This window comes from Anabas testudineus, chromosome 2 (assembly GCF_900324465.2).
Source record: "Anabas testudineus chromosome 2, fAnaTes1.2, whole genome shotgun sequence".
NCBI lineage: Eukaryota > Metazoa > Chordata > Actinopteri > Anabantiformes > Anabantidae > Anabas > Anabas testudineus.
Genome location: NC_046611.1, coordinates 33,175,506 through 33,199,922, shown reverse-complemented (window position 1 = coordinate 33,199,922; position 24,417 = coordinate 33,175,506). Strand labels below are relative to the sequence as shown.

The 24,417-nt window shown below is 38.9% G+C and overlaps 1 protein-coding gene across 4 annotated transcripts in view; it reads left to right on the top strand.

Moving 5' to 3' along the window:
• Nucleotides 1-24,417, top strand: part of LOC113163487 (partitioning defective 3 homolog) — a 306,697-nt gene continuing 282,280 nt past the window's right edge. For 2 of the 4 annotated variants that reach the window (XM_026362165.1, XM_026362166.1), the window contains exon 1: nt 1-490. In XM_026362165.1, coding sequence (XP_026217950.1) covers nt 371-490 — 120 coding nt within the window. In that variant the 5' untranslated portion in view covers nt 1-370. The remainder of the gene's footprint in view (nt 491-24,417) is intronic. The other 2 variants (XM_026362164.1, XM_026362163.1) reach the window with 1 other exon arrangement.

The window sequence follows — 24,417 nt, the reverse complement described above, 5'->3', positions numbered from 1 at the left end:
GAGCGTGTAGCCACTTTTTCTGACACATTTAGACACATGTTCCGTGATTTCCCTCTCTGTTGGTTTAAGGCACTGACTTGGTTGGTGCTGCTTCATCGTGTGAACGCGCTCCCACTGTCACTCCAGTCGTGCGCTCTCGCCGGAGGAGCGGAGCTTGTTGTTGGGAACTTTCAGTAAGAGAGGACGACACCCAGCACTGTAGCCGGATCCTCTGCTGGACTTCTTTTCTCTTCCGAGGACTCGGGACACAAAGACAACTTCGTCGCTGGGGGATTTTGTGGTGAAGCTTCTCACACCGGGGATGGTTATTATGGTTATTACCGTCTTGACGCGGCATTTTCCGGACTGGAATTAAGGCAGCGCAGGAGAAATGAAAGTGACGGTGTGTTTCGGGAGGACCCGGGTGGTCGTTCCGTGTGGCGATGGGAATATACAAGTCCGCAGCCTCATAGAGCAAGCAGCCATGAGGTATAGAAAGGCGATCGCAAAGGTAAGTCCCCCGTAGAGCAGCGGCACGGAGCGTAATGTAATGTCCCGGGAGCAGCACGCTGGAGCCTCAACATGGCGCACGGAGGAGCGAGAGAGTGGCCAAAAGAGAGACCCCCAGGGGCCCCGATAGAGCACTTAAAGACTTCGTATTGTTATTCCACACGCGAAGCTCAAACTGCAGGTTCATTATGGTGTGTTTGATCTGTATCTGTTAGATCATGAAGTATGAGTTGTCATTCTGGTTGCACTCGGAGAACATCATGTGGCTACAATACAGTGAGATCCACTATAATATCAATCCATGGACATATTTTAAGACCTGTCTGTGCCTTCATGTCTTCATATCATTACACAGTTCTTTACTTTTAAGCATAAAGTAACACTAGGTGAAAGGAAGTGTTGCTGAAGCCCTGGTTTGCACTCCCTGCTCTCTTCATTACAGCTAAATGTGTAACAGTTCATCCAGGTTTCCTGTGTTAAGTGCGGAACATGACAGAGTGAAAGCCCTGTGGTAACAGTGAATGGGGCCTGGCTGGAACAGGTTGGACTGCTTTCCCTCTTGTGGCTTTTCAGTGTATGTCCAGTCTCTACTGGAAAAGTGAACTCTGCAGCTTTCTGTTAATAATACCTGGATGAACACGTCCTTGTATTTGCGTTGGTTCTTCATCCACATTCCACACCTGTTTGCTCTTCTTCATAGTGACACATCAAATCCCTTTAACTTCCTGGAAAAGATGAACATTCGCTGTTGTATTGTGGAGTAGTATATTTCACCACTGAGGACAAACAGTATGACGTATATCAACATTACAACTCATTCTTGAAGAACACTTCCTCCTTAGACACACACACACACACACACACACACACACACACACACATACACATATTTCTATCTTCCAGTGCTTGATGGTTTTAGATGGGTTAGCAGAATGGAGGCGACTGGTACATTGATCCACGCAGCAGTGCTGTAGGCTTTCCCTCTGGAGATCACTTGGCTCTGGGTCAACACTAACTCCCGTAACAGGCCAGCCAAGACCTTTGAACTGCAGGGGTTGAAGCACACATAATGTTAGTCACAACAGTGTCCGGCTTTAATATATTTCAGCAGCTAACACACAATTTTATTCAACTTGTTGTTGTTTTTGACGGCTTCTCTTACAGTATAAGAAAAATGCAGCAGTTTAAACTGAAGTAAACAGATGAAGTGTGAGGAATCAACTGACCTGACACAGAACTGTAAAACACTAAACATTCTCTGGACTTCTTACATGAACATCAGACTCTCTTGCCTCCACCTACACTTTTGACTGACTATATATGGATCTTTGTATGACACACAAACTGTCTGAGGTTGCAAAGATATGCAAAGATAATTGTTACATGCAATCTTCCTCTGGCAGTTGTTGTGATGTGTTTTATTTTTGCACCCTTTGCTCTGTTAAAATTAAACTGTCCAGTCAGACAATGTCAGACAGTGACACTGTGTGTGTACCTGAGCTTCTCTAGAGACACTTGAAGGCTTAATCACACTCTCAGTGGGACCTTAAAGTGCGCATCAATCACCCATTCAAGCACCATAAACACGAGAATCAATCTAGTCTACGCTATGCGCCGTCATGAAGAATTAATGCTAAAGGGCTCTCCAGGCCTTTCTGTTGACAAGACAACTGTTTTAGCACTCAATAAAAAGTGGGTTTATATATACGTAAGTAGGAGAAATATGAACATATAATTATGTTGCTTTTCTCTTAGCACACATGCCACGTGTTTTATTGTGAGTTTTCACTCACATCTGGACTAAAAACAAAAGAACACTCAAACACTGGACCTATAATTTGTGGCTGTAAACCTTTAAAGAGCTGCATGTCTAGATCATATGTTTCTCCTGTTTTCCCACAGCTACTCGGCCTAAATGTAGCTTAAAGCCTTAAAGCACATAATTGTACTTTCTTTCCTTCCAGAGCTCAGAGTTGCAGATATGTCACAACATAGCCAAGTTGCTAAAATGCAGAGACGCAGAATGTGCTTGAAGGGGACGTAGTTAAAGTCACCTATATCACTTCCAACCCCCCTTCATATCAACAACACATGATCAGCACACTGTATGTCCTCTGGCTCCCAGATGTCCCAACACAACTCTATGAAGCATTTATCAATCTTTGTAGTTCATACAGACGTGACTTCACATAATGGTAAAAGCCAGGTGGTGACTGAAGACGTCACTTATTTTCAACTTGCTACCTATCACAGCTCATGCCTTCATATGGGGCCAGGCAATTTTGGACATCTTTTTTTACCTCTAATAAATGAAATCATCATCTGTATTTTATAGTTGCTTGGCTAATCCTTAGATTACAATTTTCTTGATGATATGAATCATTTAACTATGACATGTGCAAAAAACAAACAGAAATCAGGAAGGGGGAACTGTACTATACTTATGTTTCTGCAGTAGACACCAAGCTCTAAGTAGGTAGTTCTAGGTATAGAGAGAATGATGGTTTTTACCATATTCTTGCTTCAGTTCACAGGTAAGGATGTATTATGGTTCTTTATAGAAACACATGCTAGTGACCTTCTGAAAGGTTGTGTGTGCTCATTAGCCCGCTACACCCAGCTACTCACTGCTTATGTGATAAAGAGGAGTTGCTGCATGTGAACAGGAATATTACTGTAGTGGTAGGTGGTAATTATCAGTCAGTAGATGGTGGCACACTAAGCTGCGTAGGCATTATAGGATGATGTAATGCAATGTGATAGATGGTAACTGAACAAGTAGTTAAACTGTGGTCAAGCAACAGTGATTTATTTGTGTTCATATCTATCACAGCTGAGTCCAGAGCAAGGGAAGAGGAGAACTCTCACCCTCTTGTTTTAATTCTCTTCTGGCCTTTCATCAGTGTCCTAGCCTTTGTTTTTCCTGTCCTGTATCTGTATTCTATCCTCCAGCTGGTCTACACAGTGCTGTCTTCCAGCCAACTGTGCAGTGCTCTTACATGCGTGCCTTTCAGGGGAATCATTGCACAATGATGACACAAGTCTTTGAGGTCTTTGAGGAGTAAAACATCACACACCTGCTGATCCAAAAAGTCTGGGGTTGGAGTTTGCCTAAGCATCCAGAAAAGATGTGCAGCACCCCGCCTGCATTGCACTGTGTCTGCTGAGATCTAAGCCTGTGATTTCCATTGTCTTAATCTTTCCTTGCTTTTTAAAGTAACGTGTTACATTTGCAAAACAGGGAAATCTGCAGTGAGCAACAGTGTTCTCATTTGCAGAAAACAGGTTGCACAGTGGAACATAGGCTACAGTTTCACACAGAGGCTGGTTAGTAGATTATGAGTTAAAGAAACCATAAACTTTGGAAAGAACTGCTTCAATATAAGTTCAGACACAGAGCATTTATTGACTTAAAAAGAAACAGACTATGCCAATTAAGTGTTAAGTTAAAATACATAATAAAATAAAATATATAATGCAACAATAAAACATGGAATAAAACAGTCAACACAGAGACAAGCTAATAGGAGATAAATATATTTCGAAATGGATGTTTGTTGATGCCAGTTTGTCATAGTTCAGAGCAAAAAGGTGACTCTTTAGTCTAAATCTAAAGAAAAGATAAGATTACACTTTATTGATCTCCTGGAGGGGAAATGACCATGTCAAAGCAGCAGAATCAAACTGACATTAAAAGTAAAAAACAACTAATGTGGAAAAAGTAAAATAATATCATAATACTAATACTAATATTCTAATACTAGAATAAGTCTGAAATATAGTAAAAATACAGAGCAGATCAATAGTGTAATAATAATATACAATTAGAGAGGTGAGATACAGCAAACAACAACGTTTGTGGGAAGCAACAACAACACTGAATTGACAGGTGCCTTTAAGTTGAGAAATTAAGCAGATCAGCCTATGTTTATTCTGGTTACTTGAGTTTGCTGGAAGCAGTGGAGACTGAGAAATCAGATGGCAGCAGGGCCTTGTTTGCCTGTTCATCAGTACTGAATTCCTTCAGCCATGTCCAGTCTGGTCAGTGCATATGACTCATCCCAGTGGCTGCTCTCTCCTGCTCCACATCTCAACCTCCTCAGCTCCTGGTGTTCTTCTTCGGATCAGACCTGTGTTCTGCAGAACTTATAGCTATTGCAGGCAAGCTGTTGCCATATACAAACTATGCTGTATCCCTGGTACTGTGTACCTCCCGACAAGGTTAGGTTGTACTTTCATAGGCCTTAAAGTAGACACAATTCATTGTTGGAATTAGTCTCTTAATGGGATTTGGTGATAGTAACAACAATATAGAATGTCACTGGCTTTATGCTGGTGTTTCAAAATGTTCCTGTATATATTGATTAAGCAGTGCGGGACTGGTTTAAAAAGAAAACAAAGACCCTTAACAACAAAGAAAGATGTTTTTTTATGGTTGTTCACGGGAATTTTCTCGACTGTCAAAGTCAGTCACTTCTTCTGGTAACAACATGAACCAAGAAGTGTCACTGAGAATTTCTGATCTCCGAGTCAAAGTCTGCTCAGGTTTTACAGTATAACCAAATGTGAAATGTGATGTCTATAATAAAATTATCGATGAGTCAAATTAAAATGTAAACAAAAGTAAGTACAAAGTTCAAGTGTTGTTACACTTTTCATTCAACATATTGCAGATGTTAATACCCTGAAAGTACAGACTTTAACCTCAGTCATTACCCCATGAGTAATCCTGTGGATGGGAATCCAGTTTAACCTCATAGATATTACTTGATGTGTAATCCAGTTTACTGGAGTCAATACAACAAAAAAAAAACTGTGTCACTGCCCGAATATGCACTGCATGCGCTACAGCCTGTCAGCTGTAACGGTCTAACCAACTTTCCTATTCATGTAGATGGCAACAAAAACAACGATGCAAAGAGACCACAAGCATTAATGATAACTCCCAGAGTCAGTGTTGCCAGTATGTAGCCCATGTTTAGGCTACATACTGTATATTCTGTGTTGGGGTATCAGGGCCTGTGTCTGTTCCCATTGCTGATATGGTTTAAATAGTTCAACAGATTTTGCTGTGTTTACTACTACTGCAGCTGATAAATAGAAATCCCTTTGGTTTGCGATTCATGTACAGAATTAGCATGATATAACAAGAGCATTTCTCTGTTTAGCAAATGTATCTTCCGGAGGTAATGTGAGTAAGTGATGTGACCCTAACCCTAACACTAACCCTAATGCAAAAATGGGTTCTTAATAGCTGCTAGTCTGTGTTTTTGTATCCCAGCCACAGCCTTGGGATGGTCAGGACTCTTTGTAATCTCAACCGCCTGGCTCAGATAACCATGCTAATCATTATCCAGAACTGTTAGAAGCTGGACACAGTATGCACTATACAGTATGTAGCCTTAACAAAGCTGTGCACATGATCTTGCACCACTTCGACGTGTGTTTGTGTTGAAAACCTCTCCTCACAGTGTTAGGCATGTTTGACTTCAGAGACAGCTGTGACAGCCTCCTAAAGGTTCTTATGTTTGTGGTTATTCAAGACGTGGATACCTGTTAAGCCAATGTGAAGTGGCACCAGATATAAACAAGTAAAGTTTAAACTGTTTTGCCAGTTTGGATTTGTTTTCCTTTTTCTTTTATTAAAATGTGAATCAGAAGTGTGAGAATCATATTAAATTATTCATATTAAATATTTGAATGGTAGCTTAATTTTCTTATTTGATATGTTTAAAGTATGTCAAAATATTGATGTGTGTATTAAAGTTTTGGCCTCTACACGATCTAAACATGCAACCACACATACAGTCAAGTCCAAAATTATTCATACCCCTGGCAAATTCAGCCTTATACATAATCTTCATATTTTCACATTTTACTAGTGCACTTAAATTATTACAGATATCTTACATTTAATTATTAATTGTAAAATGTAATTTTGGTATTTTAGGAATATTCAAATACCAAATTATCCAGTGAAAGAATAGCTTGTGTTGCAGGTTGCTGTAGAAGCCTCGCCTGTTGGTAGAGAAAATATAAATAACTGCATTTTGTCACTTTTTTGTTTGTAGGTCTCTTTGAAAGAAAACATTAACACAAGTTAGAGCTGCTGATGGCACTGGATAAGATGGAATACATGAACTCAGTGTTCAGAGTGTCAATAGAAGGTGTTTGCTAATATTGCTAAGACTGAGAAGCACTGTCAGCCTCCCCAACATCCAACTCTGAAAGGCTGTTTTGACAGCTTTCACTGTTTACAATCAGCATGTCTCAACATGGAGACATTTTTGTGCTGTTCAAAAAAAAAAGAAAAAAAAAATCACACCATTGCTTTTCTGTTCAGCAGTGGAATAGACTTCTATTGCTCCATTATGTAGAAATACGACACTGGTCGAATTAAGGTTGGTGGATGCAGTCAAACAAATACAACTTTATTTTGTAATAATATATAGTGAACCTGAAAGGTACATGTGTGTAATTCATAATTTACTTACTTAAGGGCTTTAACATTTTTAATCCTAAAAAAGAAAAACTGAAGCACAGCCAGCCTGCAGAGAAACCTCCAATCTACTCTGGTCTCATTGTGGACAGTGGTTGCTGGTTCATATAATCTGCTTGACAGAATGGTTGTTTCACTGGCTAGTAGAATAGACTGAAAGTAAAGAAGACCACGGGGAAGTGAATTGCCAATATACAATTGCTTTACTGAAAAACAGACACCAAAAAATGTCCTATGTAATATCATGCGTGTGTGTCTGTTGACAAGAAGTGAATCTGTTCTTAGTACATTTTTGGATTTTGAGTACAATTTTCAGTACACAGTCATGTGTACAGTACACAGTTTTTCTTGTTTTTCTCAACCCACATGTCTGTGAGATAACAATTCCTGCTTCTAGTTGGATCCAACTTTGAGCAAGCTGTTGCAATGGCCAACTATGTGGTTTGTAGTGTTTCGACATGCATGCCACGCCAGGCCGTCTTGGGTGTGATCCACTGTTTTGTCAACAACTTATTTCTGTGGCCATGACCGCACTTACAGTTACTGGAGCACAAGCAAGAGGTGTTTGTCAAAGAATTAAGATTCAGGCCTAGGAATGATTGTCTTTCAGAGGCAACATCTGCTACATACCTTATATAAAGTTATTTTTACTGTTATTTTTACTGTTTTTATTTATTTGTATAGATCCAATGAGTTAGATGTTCTGCAAATACCCCAAAAGCGTAGACACATTTATTGCTTTTTTACTAAATAATTATCCAATGTTAAATTGTAAGTGCTCATAAAAAGCTCCGGTCTGGATCTTTACAAATGAGCACCTTGAAAAAGCAATGCCAATAAAATCAATAAAATCATTCAATGTGTTTTTTAAACTTCTTTTTCACCATGAACTTTCACATGGTGTTGGTAGTAAAGCTGCAAAAGGCAATACATTGTGATATTTTATTACAATAATATGATATGTGGAACTAATAACTTTAACACATTGTCTTCTTCTAACACTAAATAAAAAATATAATAAAAAAATAAATATAATAAAAAAATAATAAAATAGGCACTGGATGTGGCAATAGATTGTTTTATCTTAAGTAGTGTATTAAAGCGAACAATAACCGATCAGACATGTGAGAAACATGTGGGATGATAGTAGCACAGAGCCCTCCTCCAAACAGTAAAGTCAAAGAAAAATGATTTTGTTGTTGCTACTTATGCTACAAGGTGGAGCTGTGAAACAGAAGAGAAATTTGTGGAGCCATGGAAACAGCACTCCTGCCTTACTCATGTGTCCCTTGAAGAGTAAAAGGACAAGGAAAGATGAAAAGATCTAAGCAACCCAGACAAATCTGGGAACTTTGCAAAGCTGTCAAGTACCAACGTGTAGTCTGCCATATCTTTTGTAGTCAGGGAAACAATTGATGTCTCTATTATACGTAATTTGGCACAGTAACCATCTTCTTCTGACATAAATTCTGTGTAGTCAAAACCCTGCATTAGTTGTGTCACTAAGTCGTGACAGTGGGCCAGTATTTACGTTACTGAAATCAGTTCATCTAAATCGAATGCTTCCTTTAATAATGTGAAACATACAGTTATGCTTTTATGACACATTATGTTTGTGTGAATAAGCACAGCAGCATTAGCATTTATTTGTTTTCGACCAACTTCCATAACATATAGTGAAATATTTCACTAACCTTTTAGCTCTGTTTTGGTCTCTACCAGCTTCTGTGGAAAATTCTGTGTATGGATTTCATTTCATTCACTTTGTTTAAAAGGCTTCAGGTTGGAACATGCTTCCTGCATGTTGTTTCTCTGTCACAAAAGTTACAGTCCTATGTTAAAATTTGACAGGATTAACATGTAAACTTTGTATGGTGCATATGCAGAATTCTATTTGTTTTTACGTTGGTTTTGGTCTTTAAAAATACACTGTGCACTAAGCATAAATCTGCCTTCAGATTGACTTTAGCTTGCTGGGTATAGAGCATCTTCATCAGCTATCTACCTAGCTAACTTCAAACTTCTTTGCAGAAAAGCTGTCCGTTGCTGCAGATGAGCTAAGCTAAAATGCTGCTTTGAGCTAATTGCATACTGTGAGCTTCAATCACTGTTACGTTTACAGTTTCGTTCTTGTACATATATTTATTTCTATGCCTTTTCCTTGACCTCTTTATTATTGGTGTCATCCTGCTCATCCTTCTTCTCCTCCTCAGGAAAAAGGATCAAGAACGGTCGCTCTCCATGTAATTGGTGTTGTGTCTCCTCTACATTCTGTTCTAGTTTCTGATTTGATTGTTGTTGTGCTGAATTTCCCTGATCTTCTCCCCTGCAGATAGACAGTCTGTACACACTGGATGGGAAAATATAATAACAATAAAGACTTCATTACTAATTGATTTATAAGGAGATTTATTAAATTGAATTATTGTTTTGAAGGCTTTGGGTGATTTGATTGATCCATGTACAATATAGGTTTTTCTTCAAAGTGGGCTTGTTGCTTTGTCAGTCATGGGCTTCTGATTCCACTAATGCACTATAGGCCTTTCAGCCCTCAAGCATTAGCACAAACAAAGCCTTTTTGTTCAATGGATAAAGTAAATAAATACATTTGTGTACATCACAGTAGTTGCTCTAAGCTTCTATCAAACACCATTTAACCTAAACAGTGATATTGTATTAGTAGATAAGCTTGAATGAAGCCAAACCTAATCAGCAAATTGTAATTCAGCACCTGTATGACTTATCAACTATTCATTTGTGGCTACACCGTGACCAGTCGTCTTTTTAATAAAGTCATCATCACTATGCCAGGACGGCAGAAACTTAAAATAAAGAAAGCAAGGAACATATCTAATTTAATTATATTTAAACCTCAATTCTAACTTCAAACTGGGTTTCACTTTAGAACATCATTGTCATTAATTATTCAGTATTCAGTATTCATTATCAGCATTAGCTGAATTTTTCATGCTGCTGATATAGCAGCTCCCTGGATGCAGTAGCTTACATGATACCTAAATGAGTCTTTATCTGAAAATGGGTTGCTAGCATCTCTTAAAGCCATTATTTTGTCAAATAAAAGCACACTTTCTATGCTTTAGGCACTTTGGTGTTTCCTTTGCCAAAATACTAAATTACCTCTCCTACCTGTTATGTATGAGCTCTCTACTGTTTTCTGTAAAAAAACTAAAAACAGCAATAGAACACTGATACAAAAACACAATATTCAGTAGTGAATGGAATAAAAATATATGTACTTTCACACTAATATGCACAGAAGGTCTAAAAAATGCTTTTGTATGAATCTCTTTGTCTGGATTTTCTCAAACTACCAATCCACCAGTAACCTCTTTAACATGCACAGAGAGTTGTGAAATGGAAATGGCATGTTCAGGCAGAGGAAAAATAATCCTTGATGTTAGAAGGACTGTGATGGCAGGGTGGTAAGATATCAGGCTTGATTTATTTTAAATTGAGCAGTGTTGTATAACGAGGATTGACAGGAAAAGTTTGAAAGGTGCTCTAAAGCTTAAAGCCTTAAAAGCCAAAGACTGGAATTTCCTCCTGGGAATTCACTTTTGCCTGTTCTCAGGGCACATATTCAAGAGATTTGTTGTGGAAATATACTAAAGTAGACAGGAGTACAGTGGGGCTTAATTCTGTTGAATACTTTAGGTCTGTAGTACACATTCCCATCCCACAGCGTCAGATAATGATGGTTTGTAACATCTCATATTGACAACGGAGTAAGGGTTATGCACAGTAAAAATTACGATTAGCTTAATTTAAGGGGTTGTCAATTCTGAAGCTGGACAACATCTTCCCAGATGAGGGTGGAGTGGATGAAGTCAAAATGAAACTGACCTATCCCAGCCTCTGATTCATTGAATACAGGTAATCAGTAGTGGGTAGGACCGAGACAGTTGGATAACAAGCAGGGCAGAGGTCATGAGGACCGCGATTAAACCTTGCCTTGTAACTAAATTGTAAGTCACTTTGGATATAAGGAAAATTGAAATTGAAAAATTGAGTTGCCCTAAACAGAGCAGAGATAACAAACTGCTAGCACACAGACCTGACCCAAAAACTGTGTGGTAAAACTAGACCTGATCTGAATTAGGACTCAACCCCTTGTTGTGCAAATATACAAACTCTCTTGGTTCTCAAATATGGGGTTGGTTCCTCAGAACTGATTGGACCTGGAGAGATGAATCAATCTTTTTGTCATGTTTAGTATCATACAGTGATGCAAATCTACATGTTTTGACTGGTGCAGTAGTATTATGAGTGGTTTGTTGTCTATTCCATTAACAGGTAGGGAGACCTGTTGTTCCACCATTGTGGAACCACTGAGCTAAAAAGTTTTGCCTGGGATCTTTTGAGGTGAGGTGAGGGGACCACAAGACACTGTTTATTTGGAGAGCGCAGTGCATGGGAGGGAATTGTAGACCTGTATGAGTTCAGTGGTTGAATTGACCACTTTGTAGGCAAAGGTCAGGGCTTTGAGCCTGATGAGGGCAGCTACAGGAAACTGTTGCACTTTACATCATCGTCATGTTTGATAGTGCATGCTGGTAACTGGTATAAGGAAATGTGTTCAGTATAGCTCAGCTGATCATCAATGATTACCCCATCACCTTGTGGTAGGACTCATCTCAGGGGGGGATGAGTCTGCCCACAGAGATGAGGTGGAACAGTGAACAATGTGGTGCAGGGAGAACAATCTGCTCCTTGATACCTCTAAGACAAAGGAGGTCGTCATTGACTTCAGGAGGACAAGAACTGAGGTCCCTCCACTGTACATCAGTGGGGACTGTGTGAAGAGGGTGTAAGACTTCCGCTTCCTGGGGGTACACACCTCTGAGCTGATAAAAAAGGCCCAGCAGAGACTGGACTTCCTAAGGGTACTTAGGAAGAACAACATCTCCCAGAGACTGCTGGTGTCCTTTTATCAATGCTCCATTGAGAGCATCCTCACGTACTGTGTTTGTGTGTGGTTCAACAGATGGACAGTGGCTCAGAGGAAAGCTCTCCAGAGATTTTCTATTCATTTCTTTTTTATTTTATATATGGCACAGACTGGTCGGCACCTTAATCTCGTTGTATGATGTCGCAGTGACAGTAAAGTTTATCTATCTATCTATCTATCTATCTATCTATCTATCTATCTATCTATCTATCTATCTATCTATCTATCTATCTATCTATCTATGAAGGTTCTGGCAGACTGTGGGGACAAACACTGTAGACCCTATGTAGTTGCTTTGTTGTGTTGAAGGTCTGGCTGGGAAGATGAGAGCTTCTGTCTTGGAGAGGTTGAACTGTAGAGGCCTCTCTCTCATTCAAGCAGCAATGTCAGGGAGACATGCAACAATAATAATATTAATTAATAATGATAATATATAATAATGCCAATTGATTATATGATATATTTATATTGATAAATATTAATGCACATGTATAGCCTGTGGGCTTTATACCTTGATTATTTTGGCAAGAAGAAAGCTAGCTAAAGTACAAATATCTCACACCTGCAGGTAAATCTGATTCTTCTCCCTTTGGTAAATCAATTTAACTCAACTAAGCTTGTTTTTACGAGCTCATCCGAAAGCACTACTAATAGACTGGTTTCTATATATAATGATTTTCAACTTAGTGTGATGCTGTGCTATAGCAAATAAATTCGGCTCATCTGGTTTTGATGGCCAGCATAGAGAATTTCACTGATGAATATGTCAAGTTGTGGATTTATCTGCACAGAGTAATTTCCTGCCCAGACAGCTTTTTTTCTGGTCATACAACATGTCATGAGATGATTAGTCTTTGCTTGGACCATGAAATGGGGTCATTCAGTACAGAAAAGGGAAGTGTGGTTAAAAGACATGGGAGAAATTTGAATGTGAAATCACAGTTGGTCACAGTATATTAATGAGATTGTCTTGACTCTTTATGTGTGGCCAGCATTCATTAAAGCATAGTTTTCTTCCAATGACAACTTTGTTCAGCTTTAATTACACTCACAGCCCAAGTTCCACTTGTATGTGTACAATAAAGCAATTTGTTCAGGGCACACGCTCACAGTATTAGACTTGTATAACAATGATATATATTTATATAGTATCATTCTCCCTCCCCCAAAATAACGAGACACTTGGGGCTGACTTGACCAATCTCGATTGGGTTGTCCTGCTATGGTAAGAGCTCCACTACATTGATAACAGATGGGTTTGTGTTTGTCTGTTTTCTGAGACTGAGGGTGCTGGGTTGCCTGTCATCTCACACCCTATGATTAGGGCTCAGTAATGCCTGAGGGAAAGACACAACCACTGCAAATAGCATCTGCTTCTTGCGAACACATCCCCAAATGTCTACAGTAGACTGTCCCGTAAAAAATACCAAGCAGAAATGCTAACTGCTGATGGAGAAGGCACCCAATTACTGAAGATTTCATTTTAATATCTGTGCTATTGAAGAAAATTGTATTGGTGCTGATGGAGCCCTGCTGATTGGCAGTGGGTTTTAGGTATCTTGAATCACATTACATAACAAGCTGTTGGAGGGGTGACAGAACAAACTGCAGTGTTTGTGTGTGCATCCGTTAATGAATTTGAATGCTTCTACAAAGCATGACTGTGTAGACATCCTCCAGCTTTACAGTACATCCTTCCTGTTTATGGTGTAACTTGCTGTGTATGTATGTCTACATGTGCTGTCAGGTGTAGGTGAATGACCAAGGTTGAGCTGGTTTCTTACTGCTCCACAGTTTGTCAACCCAAACAGAATAAAGTCTTTTTCAATATTCTAATGAAAAACCTCTAAGCACCACTTGAGTTCTCAGTTGATCCAGGGTCCAAGTTTAGGTCTTTCTTTTTTCTTAAGATTAAACTTACTAAACAAAAAACATTTCACTACATATTAATCTTTCCAGCTTCATGTTTGTAATGCCTAAGCTTTGGTGCTTTACATTTAATGTCTTCTCTTGATTTCTTGATCCCGATATTCCTCACACATACAATCTTCTGATCTGATATACACATGCTACTGTTGCATCACAAGCTCCTGTCTCTGACAATGCCTCCTACCCCCTAAAGATGATTGTTAGGTGTGGCCAACCTGATGGATGTGTGAATTAGGCCTGATTTTTCCAGGGATGGATGAAAAGGCAGCATGATAAATAGAAGACAGGTAATGTCTAAGGTCTCCACCTCTATTGAGTGAAGACTGAGGAAGCTGCTTGGATGAGTAGTGAAACGTTTCGACCTAACAAGAGGGAAGTTCAGTTGCAATGACTCAACTTCCAGATAACTTCACCTGAATGACTGAGAATCTTCACCGACATAGAATAAAATGACCATAATAAAAAGCACATTGTTTTGTTCTTCTCCTCCAACAGGAAGGTTTTTGGTTTCTGCACTGGCTAGCAACTAATGCAACTGAATTTTCTTTTGTCTGAAAGTAAAGTTTTAACAGGTATCTCAACCACCTCCCTTTGCTTTAAAGTATTTGGATCAGCACTAGTATTATTGTTAGGGTCTGCACATCTCGGTTATGACACAGAAAGGTAGTGGTTAGCCACTAGCAAAGTCTGGCCGTCTGTAAGTGACAGTTTTTATGATCTGTCCCACCCCATCAGCACTGGTCGGATCCCCGTCAGCAATGCTGATTTAGCTTCTTCAATGAAGACCTGTCAGTGAGAGGGACCACTCTGAATGGCTGTTCAGCTTAGAGAATCAAGTAGCAGTGGACCATTTGTGGTGAGCGAGATTGGTGTGAAAATAGTAAGAAAATGCTGTTTTGCATATGGTTTTGTATCTGCAGCTGGGTCTTCTTCTGTTTTCCCTTTTTGAATGTTGAATATAGACCCTTGCTGGTATAGAGAGTGAAAGTCCTGGCTGGTGGTGGAGGCAGAGTGGTGGTTGTAGGCAGTCAGACTGATATAATGCTTTTCACCTGGGACCTCAGACTGAACCACAGCAAAGTGGGCACACTGGTTGTAATGCCCTGGTTGTAGCAATTTTGTCGTATGTTTATGCAATGTTGTGGCAAATTGAGTGAAAAGAAGCTGAAAATGGAGCAAAATAGAATGAGTATGTTACTGCACTTTATCTTAATTCGTAAAACTGCCAAAATGTTGGTCCATATTCCTCACATTAGCTGGTTTGAATTTATCCTACCTTCTCTTCATCTTAATGGCACCCTGTGTTCCTGATAATGAAATGTATTGAGGTTGCCTTACATTACATTTTTGTTTCAAGCATCAGCAGGTCCCAAAATGACTTGAGTGAATCCATTCATGTGTGTGCATGACTGAGAAAATCTCTACTCTCCCTGCCATAATTCACTCGTCGATAAACACTAAGCTCATTAGATTTAACCTTGCAGCACAGCCTTGGGAACTCTCTCAATGTCTTTTTTTATTCTCTCTCACTCTCCTTGCCATCTCTCTTTTCTTGTCCCTTCACAGTCCATCTGTTGAGAAGTAATTGTAAACAGAATACAGTAAATATATTTACACTCACTAATTCACACTCATGATTTGATTATTTCAGATTTTAAGTTTATAACTAAAATGTTAGGATGTTATAGTTTTAGTTTTAGTAATACATAAATATGAGCTGTATGGGATAGGCTCCAGCACTCCTGTGACCCTTGAGTGGACAAGCAGTTAAGAAAATGGATGGATAGATGGCTGAATATGAACGTGCCTCTGTCTTCCCTATATTACACTGTCTCGCTGCTTCTAGCTGAAAAACTACTCAAGCTGACATCATCTGGAGGATGTTTTTTTCAGTTCAGATGATGTCATCTGGAGGAGTATTGAAGGAGCAGATTGACTAAAACTGCGACCTCTATAACATGAGCAACCAGTTGACTTCGTTTGGAACAAAAAACTCCTCCAGATGATGTCATCTTGGGGAGTTTTTCAGCTCGAGGCAGACCACCTTTTGCAGGAATAACCTCCAGCTAGTGCTTCCTATAGCCGTGGATTAGACCTGCACATTCAAGAGGAATTTAAATGAATACAAGCAGGAATTCAACCATTCTTCCTCACAGAACTGCTTCAGCTCAGCCATATTCTTAGGTCACATGGTGTGAATGGCTCTGGGAACGGACAACATCCATATTGGGTTGAGTTACTTTGATGTTCAGGATCATTATCATGCTGGATTGCAACACTTCGGCTGGTGTACAACCACCCTGACATTACCCTGTAGATAAACTTGAGAAATTATCTATATTGGCAAGCTGTCAAGATTCAGCGGCAGCAAAGCAGCCCAAATCATTGCCTGTTTATATTTGTAACTTTTGTGAAGAACACCTACTTTTTCTTCCATTGTGCATATGCTTCCCAAAATACAACAGGAGAAAGAAGCAGTAAGGGGTGGTAGTATGATGATCTCATTAAATCTGAGCAGATTTGATTATTTGAGCTAGTCAACTCCATCATCTCCACCCCAGATTTAGACATAATTACATGAGCATGGTTAGAATGTGATTTGGATAGCACACATCCAGTCAGCTACACCACCTATTATTCAGTTGCTCACTGATAATTTTTCATGGGCTGTGAATTTCTATAAGACTTCACTTGAGAAACTGGCAACAGTAGTTACATCAGTGTGCAAACATTTACAAACAAACAATATTTGGGTGGAGGAGTGCATGTGCTCAGCAAAGCTTTGCCTGCACTAATAAAAGATTATCACACCAGAGTAGTCAACGCTGTGGAGTAAAGGGTTTTACCATAATTAATGCTCAGGTAAAACAAACACACAATTATGGCAAAAAGGCGTGTCTTTGTAACCAGGCAGAAATTTGTACCTTCAAAATAAAAACAGAGCATTAGGCAGCACATTAACCTTGATACAAGTCGTCCTAATAACATCAGGCTTTTATCTGTGTTTGCATGACATATCATTAGCTGCCTTTTAGTTTTAGAAAAGCAGGAACAAATTCCATTAGCACACTGCAGCTTATTCTTAGAGGCTCTCACAGATTTCCACTAGCTCATCCCTCAACCTACAAGATATGAGACATCTCCGGAATGATGGGAAAGTTTGAGCTAAGCAGTTTGGTCAGTCACTTTTACTTAAGCTGATGCACTCTCCAAAAAGAAGAAAGAAGCTCAGTGGAGCTTTGATCTTTGAAGGTGTCGCTCCACTCCACTCTGCACTTACCTTAACATGATGTGCACTCGCATATTTTTCTTCTTCCTCATACCATGTGCTTGACAGCACTCTCAGCAGATAGTTTGTGTAATTAGCTTGGCCTATAAAATTTCACTAAGGTTGCTCTTGCCAACTTATTCTATCAAACTAACTAGGATACAACTGTGATTTCCATGTGTCATATACAATATATTACTATTAAAAGTTTACAGTAAGGTAAGTCATTATTATTAGTAATCAATTGCATCAGTGTTTTTTATTGTTAAACTCTTCACGTGTATACCAGAGATATAAACCCAGATACCATATCCTTGGTGAGGAACCCAGACTGAAAACATTTTGGTTTGACATCACAAGATGAATATGAGACAAAAGATCAACATTTTAGCTTTTATTTCCAGGTGTTTAGGTCTGGATCTTATACACAACATAGAATATAGCACCTTTTGTTTAAACCCACTCATTTTTCAAATGAGCAAATGTATTGGAAAATGTAGACTTAAAATAGATTAAACTGAATAAGATAACATTTAGTTACAGCTCCTTTGCTTTGCCTTTATTATTATTATTTTTTTACTTTAAATTATGTTTTTTGGGGCTGATTTCCTTCAGTGACCATACAGGTTTGAGTGGTTACAGTTCATGTTGTGTGCGGCACCAACACATCAACAACTTCAAGAATAAGTGTTACTGCTGATACTGTCACTGCTACATAACTACTTTTTCTTTTATTCCTCCCTTATCGTAAAATCGATGTGTTCTTCTCAAACAACCAGGTGTTACCTTGACTCAATACTTCTTGCTGTGTGAATTCATTGCTTGGTTGGCCCTTAGTATTGTTCCTTTGATTTAGTTGTGTTAATTTCTTAGTAGTTCTATAAACTTAATTGAAGAGTTAATTCTTCAAACTGACAAAATTAACCATTGTTCATCATCTTTCAACTAAAGAAATGGGTCCAGTTGGAGATTTGTATCAGCGTCATTATGAAACCATTGTGTTAAGTTGCTATCGGTGACTTTGATCATTTGTAAATGTTAGCGAGGGTAGGGACATAATTTAGTTAACATTGCTTTATTATTGTGAAAAAACACACACCCAGCACTTAATATGATTAAAGACACAGAAAGAGTTTTAACACTCAAAAAATGCAATGCTGGGAAGGAATACACTGTAATGTTTTACTATAATGAGTTGAGTGAGTTCTCTGGTTCATTTATTCAACTTAACTTTCAAGTTAAAACTTTAAGTCAAAACAACTCAAACACTTTAAGTTCTAGTATAACTGTACACTTTAGGATGAATACCTGACATAACAAATCAAATTCCTAAGGCTAAATAGTGAAATATTAGTATATCATTCAGATGGATCAGTCTTTTTATATTTAATGCTCATCATCCACACATATTGACACCATTGATATTATGTTTCTCACAATACAGTAAGTATCACAGTTGATGTTTGTTCCATATTTGGATCTCTGACATTCCTCCTTGTCCACACACAACCTAAACCCCAGGAGACACGTAGCAACCTCTCTCTGTCCCACATCTGCAGTCTGTGACAGAGCTCTCTGTGTGTGTGTGTGTGTGTGTGTGTGTGTGTGTGTGTGTGTCATGACATCTCCACCGTGGGTTGTCTGTTCATGATGATTCACCCTGTGCTCTATTTTTTTCCTGGCTGATTTAGAGGTTCCATCTGGCAACCATAACCTCAATGCTTATGAAATAATAAACAAAAGTGTGCCAAATTTTTGCTGACTGCTGCCTCTGCAAACAGACAAAATCTTGCAGTGCTCATCCACTTAAACTGAAGCAAGAGGCCTTACTGTGCTGAGACTCCACTCAATTTTGTAGCCAGACCAGGAATATTTACTTTGTTAAAGGTGTGTGAAGGCCAGAGGGAGGTAGTGGTGCACTGTAAATTCTATGAAGTTGTTCTTATTCAAAAAATCTTTCGGAAACGATTGCCTTGAAAAAAATACAAGGCCGTTTTCTATTTCTATCTTCTATCTATTTTTAATGTTTACCAAAACCTTTGTTACATTTAGTACATTTTTAAAGTTGTAATAACTTGTGAATGTCTGGTATACTATGTTGTGTTCTGTTGTTAGTTGTAGTACAACTGCAAAAGAAAACTCTATAATACTATTACTATTAGCCCAAATGTGAGGCAAACTGCTTGAGGCACGTTTTCAGTACCATCTATGGTGATGTTATTTTCCAGTATTATATCAGTGCTTGATGGTTTGAGGTGCAGGGCATTTTGGCCCTTGTATCCGGCATAACTGTCAACACCCCAACAGGAACCTGTGCATGATCTACGATAACATCTAAATATATAGAGGAGGGTTGAGACAATAAAGTGAAATTGCCTACATAAAAACCTTCACTTGATAAATCTCTACTATATAATAACAGGAAGACAGTGCTGGACAGCTGTCCAAACTACTACGACATCATAGGTCTAACTTTTAGGAGAAACAGTTGAGTGACTTGAGAGATTCTGTTACCATAACCACTTTATAACCTTAACTGGTAAGGCTTCATTACAGCTCTTATAGGTCGTAACTAATTACATTTCTTCAAGTACTGTTCATTTTGATGAAGTTGTACTTTACTGGAATATTTCCATTTTATGTTACTTTAACTTTTACTTCACTCTGGTGACTTTGTGCAGGTTCACATTCTCATAAAAATCATTATATATTAATTTTTTTATTAATAAATGCTGATGTATCATTTATAGACTCTGAAACCAAAAAGCCCTTTTAATAACATGACACCATCACCTGCTGTCATTTTATTTCTAACCATAGAACTCCATAAAGACACTTTATCTTTGCTTTCTCCCACAGAGGTCAGAGAAGTCAACCAAAGAACTGTCAGCAAAATAGTTCTGTGTCCTCCAAAGCACACTGAGACACTTTCAGGCATTAGTAAACTACTTGAACTACAAATGTCCGTATCAGTCTCTGCTTAAACCGAAAAATACCGTAAAAGTCTGGGTTAAATTGGATTATCTCATATAGTATTTTCAAACATACAATTGGACATGCTTACACATAGCTTCTTATGTCAGTGGTTGTCAGTAGATTATAAAGAAGATACAGAAAGTACAGTATGTGGAAAAAAAAAAACTTGCTGATTGATTGACGTTCTTCTTTTCTTTAGTGCAACAACAAACTGCTATATTATAAGTCTGTTATGCCTCTTTATCACTGGAACATCCTTACTCTTTAATTGGCTTAATGCTCTACTCAATGGGATCCTCGTGTTGATATCTGTTTTAATTCGATAGTGAAACCATCATCACTGCAGCAGTTCCCACTCATGCTGAGCCAGGAGGCAGCATGTCTGGCTTGTGTGGACACACACACACACACACACACACACACACACATAACAACCTGCTTTATTTATCTAGACCAGATGGTCAGCTTTCCACGTTGTACCGATAATGATAGTAATGTGTGCAGTTGTAGTCCTGAGGAAACAAGGTTTAGGGACTACAAATCCTCTACTCAAACAGATCAAACATCAGGGGAGACGGCTATAGAGGCTTACCCGAGCATACAGCTAATTCCAGTGAGGTTGTCACAGCCTCTGACTTATAGTGGTAGTAGATTATATTATCTCTCTTTAAGACCACAGATAACTGACAGTAGTCTTGTTTAGTGTGCAGCAGATGTTTAGAGGGTCTCGAGGTCAATAGCCTGCAGGATTTGACTTGGTGTTTGACAAGCCAATCTGACCAACTTGATCCTTCACTAACCTCTCTGGCACCAGTACCGTCTTCTGTTGTAGTGTCCACAGGATGGGGAGTTGTTAACTCCTGGCCATATAAAATATACATTTATTTCAAATGTGTATGCACTGCAAACAATTCCATCTTACAAATCTATTCATCTAGCAGCCGACTTTTTTAAACATACAGTATGTTTCTCAGTATAAGTGAAGATTTCTCCCAGTGATGTGGAAACATTAGCTTATTTACACTAAAACTAGGTAGAACATGATTAATAAGCTCCTTTGGGCTTTCTAAGCACTTTGTTCAGTCTAAATGCAGGTGAATGATTTGTCCCTACGGTATTTTACAGACATTTTTGCTGTTTCCCCGTTTCTAACGTTTCTAAAAAATCTCATTGATATTACAAAGGTTTTTGGATTTTTTCCCAAGGACATTGTATGAGCAAGTGAAAATTGTATTAGAAATAGTTGCATTTTTTGGTAGAATTCATTCAAAATGAAAGGCAACCTATTCCAGTGAGAAATAACCACTGTTCTAAGGGTTCTGTAACACACACACAAGTACAAGTATTCTGTAGGTTTAGATGTACATACAGTTGCACAAACTCTGCATGCTTATGCATGTGCTGCATGCAGTAGGCTTCCTGTGTATGTGTGTATTGAGGTGTCATATTTCTTCCAGTGCTTCCCAGTCTGTGGTTGCTTTGACCGGGCACAGCATTAATAATGCATAGACCCTGAAGGTGACTGGAATATCAGCCAAGACTTCCCACTGTATAGTAACCCTTGAATTTGAATTTGTAATGCACAATTTTTATGTCTTGAAGTGAGCTTATTTATTTATTTTAGTTTATTTGATTGTTTAATTTAAGAAGCAACAGTGGTACTGAATTGACAGGTGCCTTTAAGCTGAGAAATCTGGCAGATAAGTATGAGGTCATCTGGTTACTTGAGTTTGCTTTAAATGATGGAGACAGAGAAGTCTCGTGGTAACAGAACCTTTTTTGCCGTTTCATCGCTAGCTGAAAACTGTTCAGTTACAGGGAATCACCACTGAGATCCTTCATCTGTGTCCATTTCTGGACTATGACCAGCGTTAATGACTCCTCCATTCTGTTGGAGAGATACCCTCCTTGTGGGTTTTCTCTGTGCTTCTCCCCTGCTCTCTTTGGGATCAGTCCTGTGTTTAACAGGGCTAATATCTAGTAGCAGAAGATCATAAAGATCCCAGTAAGTTAACTTCTTCTCATCACCTCAGAGCTTGAGAGATAGGGTCAACAACAACTCAACATAACCAACAAAAACAAGACCCAAAGAGAGGAGCTGTTGTGACTGGCTGCCACCCAACAGGTTCTGATCTAGATGTATTAAATTCAAACCTGATTAAAACCTGAACTAAACTGGAGAATCAAATACAGTCTCCTACACACAAAAGTTTCTCACCCCTCTAGGAAGTGTAGTGATTAAGACCAAAATTGGTAGGCCTTCCTTTAAAGCACATTATCAGAGATGTGGCTTGTCAGGTGTGCTGTGCACCAAGGTTAATCATTTAATATTTTCCAGTTAGTTCTTATGTTCATAATATTTATGGGAATAACTTAAAAATGTTTATGTTTCTCACACAGGCACAAGTACATACAGTTGCATTACACCTGACCTGAGAAGCAGTGACAGTAGTAGCAGTACTACTTCTACTGGCTATCTTGTATTTTGCATATTTGACTTTCTTCTGATAACAACAGTGAACCTTTCTGCTCTCAAAGGAGAACATACACATAAATCACATCTGGCATTGTATTGAATAGTACGATCTCTAAAAGTAGGACACTGAGAATCATAATGGGTTGAACTAATGATTCGTCTAAACTCACAGGTCAAGGGTCAAAGTCTAATGCTGGTGTCAAAGCTCATTGCTCACGTGATAAAAATGTGGATGTTTCAGTGCTCTTTAGGTTGTTTTTTGAGGTACTAGTTATCTATTCATTTCTACACTGTTTAGGATAACGTCGCCCTTGCCATGCACTGTATCCAATCAAAAAAATTGTAAGACTTCAAAAACAGTTGACCCTGACTTGGATTTACAGTAGACATGCCACCATTGCACCATGAGGTCTTCCTATATCCTCTCTTCTGTAAGTCTGTGTAGCCACTGATCTCCCTCCATAGCACTTGCATAGCAGGCACTAATGCAGCAATCATAAAACAAACACAAGCACATGTCCTCACTTGCTACCACACCTTTTCAGAGGGCTTCCCCACCCACTGTCCCTCAGGGCACCAGCCTTTGTGTGGTCTTTGACAGGTACAAAGAGAATGGGATGAAGAGAGCTATTGTATTGAACGTGTGCATGTTTGACAAAGGGAACAACTACTTCTGTGTTTTTCTTCACCTTCTCTGCTGGATCAGATAAGTGGATACCTGATCAGACAAGGGCAGCAGTATGTCACTCACTCAGGATATGAATGTGTAAAACTCACAAGTGACTAAACAGGTCACTGGGGCAGGAGCTAAACCAATGGCACACCCTGCACGTTTACTCATATCTGTTGTGTTGAATGCAAGTGTTTTAACCTGCAGATCTGTCAACATACCCTAGATTATTTTGTGACTGCATGTTAAACCACCAGGCCAATAAACTCATGTCTCCAGCAAACTTTGCAGTGCTCATTTTGCAGTGCTGCTGCTCTGTTTGAAACCAAGCATGTTGTGCTTTCCTGTGCTGTTGCATGTTGCAATGCTACATGACGACAAATGAAATGCAACTCCCTCATTATGGCCACTTCATTCAAGTGACGGTAACTTAAAGACTTTGTGAATATATACTGTAGATCTGATGTGACAACATTACTCTGATGTAATGGGGCTCATACTTCTCTCATGTAATTGCAGTATGTTGCTGTACCCATCATGTCTTTTTTTATGTTGTACTGTCTTAGCTGGGATCTTATTTCCATCGTAACATGGACATTTCCAGTATTTGACCTGAGAATGTTTCTGCAAATGTGGAGGTCTGTTTTGTCCTTTGTGTTAATAACATAATATAGTGCTGGCTTTTAGGCCTTCTCTTTCCTATGTATATTATGAGGCTTGGTTGCACTTGAGCAGCAGTATTCAGTACTACTCCCTGGTTGTGGTGTGGGTTCTATTCTTCTGATGCACATGAGGTTTCCACTGTAAAAAATGACTTGAGCCTGAGGCAGTGCTGTGTTTGTGGATGGGCTTTACATGATGAGGGTAGCAGTATCTTTCTGGATGCTTTGACATAATATGACACTGACCCTGTTTGGAAAATTCTTTGCACTTACTTACTGAAGGCTGTTTAGAGACGTTTCCTGCTCAGAGATCTGTCAGCAGGACAGATGACCTGTATTTAGGTTATGTTACTATCGTATATTGTGCATGGAAAGACTTGCTTTATGTTTGTAGCTGTGCAGGGACACAAACACAGAGTTAACAAAGTCAGAAGCTACTGGACTGTGTAAGAGCCAAGCTTGCACAACACGATCATTTA